Genomic DNA, 5,842 nt, shown 5'->3' on the forward strand with positions numbered 1-5,842 from the left:
TGTTGTTGATCATTGATGATCCTATTTAAACTTTTACTGCTCTTACTTAACTTATTAAGTTCAAGATTTAATGTTGTAACTTTTTTTTCAAGAGCAATACAATTTTGACATGAAGATGATGAATGTTTGTTTCTAAATGAATCTAACTTAGTTTTCTGTTTTAAAAACATTTTTGTGAGTTTGATGTAGTCATCATGCAGGTCACTGAATGCAGTTTGTAATTCAGAAGAATATAATTTTGAGTCATTTAACTCTTCATCATCGGAATGATGAGATGCCATCAAAGAGAGATGTGCTTGTTCCTCATTTTCTAGTTCAGAGGCAGAAATGGTATCGTTGTCTTCCCAACCTATGTATGCTTTCCTTCCGATCTTTATTTCATTCTTTCCCTTGAATGAATTCTTTTTCAAATTTGGACAATCCATCTTCATGTGGCCAGCCTTGCCACATTCAAACCATGTAAAATTCTGATTTGAAGTAGAGGCATCGTTGTTCTTGGTGAACTTTCTTACTTGTCCAGTTCTACCACCTTTATTCCTTTTGAGGAATTTGCTGAATTTCTTCACAAGAAGACTCATGTCTTTTATCTCTTCTTTATCGGATTCATCCTCTAATGACTCATATTTGTCAACTTTTGCTTTGAGAGAAATATTCTTCGTTTTCTTCTCATGTTCTTCATGTTGGTCCAGTTGGCTGAGTTCTAACTCGTGTTCCTGCAATTTTCCAAATAACGCAGCCAAAGACATTTTCAATAAACTTTTCTTTTCAGAAATGGTTGTTACCTTTGGTTGCTATATTCTGGTAAGTGATCTTAGAACTTTCAAGTTCAAGTCACTGTTAGATGATACCCTACCAAGAACAAGAATATGATTTGTAAGATGAATGAATCTCTTTTGAAGATCCAGTATCTTCTATACAGGTTTCATTCGAAACATTTCATATTCTTGAGAGAGAATGTTTAGCCTTTTACTTCATTCGTTCCTTCATGTGTGGTCTCTAGAGTATCCTACATTTCCTTGGCGGATTTACAGTTAGATACTCTAAAGAACTCATCAATTCCAAGAGTAGAAGTGATGATGTTCTTTGCCTTTAGGTCATATTGCACTGCTTCTTGTCTTCATCATTCCATGAAGATTTAGGCTTTATTTCCCTTATACTGTTTATAATTGTGAAGGGTTCATAGGGTCATTCTTCAATTGCGTTCCATATATCCAAGTCTTGGAATTCTATGAATATTCTCATTCTGATTTTCCAGAAGTCATAACAGTCTCCAACAATACTTGGAGGACGGTTTATGTTAGAACATTCTCCCAGGAATGATCTTGCGGTCAATCTTTGATGTAGGATCAGTTTTGAGAATAACTTACTCAAAAAAAACTCTGGTGCCAATGGTAAGACTAAAATTGCAACTAAGAAAGGGTGAATTAGTTGACTAGAAATTATGACAACTTTTTCTGCAAAATGAAGAGTTAAAGTGCAGCGAATAATATTGCAGAATAAACAATAATAAATCAAAGAGGTAAGGGAGAAGAGAGTAAACATATGTTTTATACTGGTTCACTTTCTTGTCCACCGAAAGCTACATCTACTACTCTTCCAACACAAGAGATGTTCCACTATGACTTGTAATTATAATATCTCACCCTGATATCTCTATACTTTACACACTCACTAATACTTATACCCTTGGAAAACATATTTCCAAGTAACTCTATAGTCTTTCTATTCACGTCCTTATGAAATAAAATAATTACAATAAATGAAAAATTACAATGATTGTTTGAATTGCCTTTATAAGTATAAAATATAAAAAAAAGATATCATATAGATCATGGCTACTTACCATGGGCTAAATTGGGGCAGATCACTCAATTGCATCAAACCTGTATCGTTCCAACCTTTTCCGCTTCAGGAGTAGCAATCACAACTACAGCTTTAAATTTGTTTCCCACGCAAGAAAGTTTAAACAACGTGCAAAACGGCTACGTTTTACTCTTAACGGCGTCGTTTCCTTTGCCCTTGAGGTATTTAATCCTGGCCGTCCATTCGATTCTCATCGTTTACCTAATTTCTCAGCCCTTGATCTCACATGCGTATTAAAATTCTCCTGACCCCTTTTTCATTGCTCTTATTACCAGACCTACCAAAACCCTGTTGTATCTCAGTGTAGTTTGTGGAGCGCGTGAAGGATGACGCGAGCTTATGGTGTGAAGAAAGGGAAGAAGCGAAAGCACACAGAACCGAAGTATGACCGTGAAGCTGAAGAAAAACAACAAGTTCAAGAAGAAGAATCACAACAACAGGAGCAGCAGCCTGAAGAAGATGAACTTTCTGGTATTCCGATTGCGCCAAGTGAATTGAAAAGTGATAAGCCCAAAGTTACTTTTATTCTTGAAAGGGCTTCTTTGGAAGTAGCCAAAGTTGGAAAGGTAACATTCCTCCCCACTTTATTCTTAGGAGTTTTATTGGTACTAGGATTATTTCAAAGTTATCTTAGAGTTTTATTGGTTGTAATGGAATGGAAATAAATTGATTTATCCTTTTCTAGATTTTTGTATCGGATTGAAGTGAATAATAACAACTTGGTTCTGTCTCATCATGTCTAATTCCTCCCTATACCCCAGTCAGGAGGTAAAAAAAATAGAGGTATTGAATATAATATATTCAATGTAATTTTAAGCCTGGTGCACTCGGCTTCCTATATGTAATTTTAAACAATACGAATAATGATACCTAGTTTCATTTCACTCATTCCGTTCCACTCTGTTTTCAATTGATTTTCATCTATCCAACCACAGCTTCATTGTATTTTTATTATGTTTTTGTATGTGTTGTGATATTGAATATGTGAAACTTTGGTATTGAATTTCATTCTCAATGTATGGTTTTGTGCCTTTCTTGCTACCTCCTACCTGCTAGTGGGATAATGTGTGAATATAACCGTTAATTCTTCTGTTTCCTTTGTGTTCAGACTTATCAGCTTTTGAACTCAGACGAGCATGCCAATTTCCTCCGCAAAAACAACAAGAACCCTGGTGATTACAGGCCTGATATTACTCATCAGGTTGGTGCAAATCACTATAAGAAGGTTTATTAGTATTTTTATTTTCCTTCCATATAATTTGGCTAGGAGTTTTTTGGTTCTTATTTATCGTACTCTTAAAACCCTGATTTCTTCTAAGCCTACTTCTTTTGTTACTGAATTTGTTTTGCTGCTTTGTTCTAGTTATAATGGGTGGAGTTAAATCTATTTTCATTATCATGTAAATGGTCTCAATGAAGTGGCCTTTTCCCCCTCAAGTATACCTACAATAGGTGTTTTAATTGCAATTGTGGTTACGTTGCATTATCACACTTGTGGAAAATTGTAGATAAATGCAGTCAATATGGCCGCAATTGTGATCAGATTCCATTGTGAACACTCCCGAAACTACAATGTTGCTGCAACTATAATTGCAGTTATAGAGTGCATTTTAAAACACTGCCTACAATCATACAATGATAGTCTCATACTCTCATATGCTGTTTTTTTTGTTTTTTTTTTGTTTTGGTCTTTCTAGACTCATTTTATATCAATGTGTTTTCAGGTTCTTCTAGCTATCTTAGATAGCCCGCTAAATAAAGCTGGGAGGTTGCAAGCAGTATACATAAAGACTGAAAAAGGCGTTCTTATAGAGGTTAAGCCTTATGTCCGAATTCCAAGAACGTTCAAAAGGTTCTGTGGTGTCATGTGTAAGTTTTAGCTATTTTAATCCCCAACCTACCGTATCATTTGTGCTGCAATTCTTAGTTAAAGGAATATACTCTCCTTTGTTGCTAAATTTTGCTACCTTGCAGTGGAATTGCTTCAGAAATTAAGCATATCTGCTGTTGGCAAGCGTGAGAAACTTCTGCGCACCATCAAAAACCCAGTAACTCAGTATTTGCCTATCAACTCACGAAAAATAGGTGAGTTCTTTTCTAATGATTTTGAAAATGATTTCATGGTTACATGATTTTTTGAAAGGGGTTTCTTTGTTTGTTACATAGAGGATATAGAAAGTTTTCTTGAGCTAGTGGTTATTTTTTATTATTACCTCCTCTCTTTTTACTGTGCCGAGGATTCCTGAATCCTGATCTTCCTTTGAATGTTAGGTTTCTCGCATAGCTCAGAAAAGGTGGTTGATATGAATGACTACGTAAAAACTGTTCCCACTGATATGGACTTTGTCTTTGTGGTACTTTCTGACGTTTGACTTTTAATATCTATCTATGCTTATTATTGTCTGATAATTGTTTGACTTTGGTTAAAATCTAATTTCAGCTGGGGGCAATGGCCCATGGAAAGATTGAGACAGATTATACAGATGATTATATATCAAGTAAGTTTATCCTTGCAGAGTTTTTTTACCTTCTCTTGTTAGTTATTATATACGTACTCACGACACACATTTTTAACACCATTAATTTCTTTGTCTTGAGTTTCTGTTTTTTGGTGTGTAATATCTGATTGTGGTGTCCTGCTTATCTAGTAACCTCATATTTCTTGCACTTTGGAATCCAATATTTTTTAATTTTGTTTTCATTATTTATATTACTAATTATTACTATTAGTGTTTCATCATTTACAATTTGGTGATCAAATTTCAAGACAGTTGCGAGATTAATAAAATGATACTATACTTAATCTGGTTAGATGAACTAATCCCCATTCATCTGGCTTCCTTTTTAAAAGAATAAAATGAAAGTTACTTTATGACGAGTCTAAGTTTAACCGGATAATGCAAGACTGTGAGGTATGATCACTAGCAGAGCTTATTTTTTGCTAGCTTAAATAATGTTGGCAAATAGTTATAACCAGACTAGTGAGGCAGTATAGTTCACATTTTATAAAAATAAACATTTGTTTACCGGTGAATGCCACATTTTTATCATAGGATGACCACATACATGATTATATGAACAAAGTGGAAAGCTTCTTTTAAGCCAAAGAAGACTGCTTAGGCTCAACCATCAGAATGTTCAAATTGAGCCCAATTTGTATAAATTGTGCTTGGGAAGAGCTTCTGACCTCACTTTGAATCATTACCTGGTTTCTTTAAAATCTGATATTTGACTTATTATGTTTATGCAGAATGGATAAACTTCAATTACTTAAAATGCATTACTGTTGGGTTATTTTCTAGTTTCTTTCTTCATTTGTGTTTTATTATTATTGCAGTTTCTGAATATCCTCTAAGTGCTGCGTACTGTATTGGAAGGATTTGTGGTGCCCTCGAGGGAAAGTGGAAGATATTATGATTAAACCTCTTCAGTTTATGCCCTAGCTACAATTTTCTAGTTCAAATGGCAGGTGCAGTTTGATGTATCAGGGAATGGAATGATGTAGGAAATACAAGATTAATTAATTATGAGGTTTTTGCTAGGGGTCAATATCTTGGACCAGAGTGACACAAGGTTAAAATATTGAACGACAATGTTGTATTTGGATTGAACATTCCTTTCATGCGTTTAATATATAGTATTTGGTTAGAAGATACAAAACAAGGCTCAAGCTATGTGTTGGTCAGAATCTTTGGGGTTCTTCCATACGTCCATTTTATTTTAATTTTTAATTTCAATGTTCACGTTTAACTTAGCAGTTAGCTGTAATTGACAACTCCAAAAGAGCCAAAAAACAGAAGAATAAAGAACCAACTTTAGTAACCCGAGAACTACAAACCAAAGAATAGCAATTAACCCCAATGCAGCACCAAAGCACACCAACTAGAGACCACCTAACAGCCAGCAGTCACACGAGGAAAAACCAGAGAGCCAAAACCCAAGGCAGAAAATAGCCCCCAAAGATAACAAGAGACAACAC

The 5,842-nt window shown here is 34.7% G+C and overlaps 1 protein-coding gene across 2 annotated transcripts; it reads left to right on the plus strand.

The window, feature by feature from the left end:
* The first annotated feature begins 2,174 nt into the window (after positions 1-2,174).
* LOC109338763 (ribosomal RNA small subunit methyltransferase NEP1-like) lies at positions 2,175-5,551 on the plus strand. 2 transcript variants are annotated; one of them, XR_002106589.1, is made up of 8 exons: positions 2,175-2,429; positions 2,972-3,064; positions 3,588-3,732; positions 3,838-3,948; positions 4,135-4,217; positions 4,304-4,361; positions 5,201-5,348; positions 5,380-5,551. XR_002106589.1 is itself a non-coding variant. In XM_019576068.1 (7 exons), the coding sequence occupies exons 1-7, from the start codon at positions 2,190-2,192 to the stop codon at positions 5,278-5,280; spliced, it is 810 nt and encodes a 269-aa protein (XP_019431613.1). In that variant the 5' UTR covers positions 2,175-2,189; the 3' UTR covers positions 5,281-5,526. The 2 variants fall into 2 exon arrangements, 1 of the variants encoding a protein (XP_019431613.1); XM_019576068.1 differs by having other exon boundaries at positions 5,201-5,526.
* The last annotated feature ends 291 nt before the right edge of the window (positions 5,552-5,842 follow it).

Source organism: Lupinus angustifolius, unplaced genomic scaffold, assembly GCF_001865875.1.
Source record: "Lupinus angustifolius cultivar Tanjil unplaced genomic scaffold, LupAngTanjil_v1.0 Scaffold_41_8, whole genome shotgun sequence".
NCBI classification, from domain to species: domain Eukaryota; kingdom Viridiplantae; phylum Streptophyta; class Magnoliopsida; order Fabales; family Fabaceae; genus Lupinus; species Lupinus angustifolius.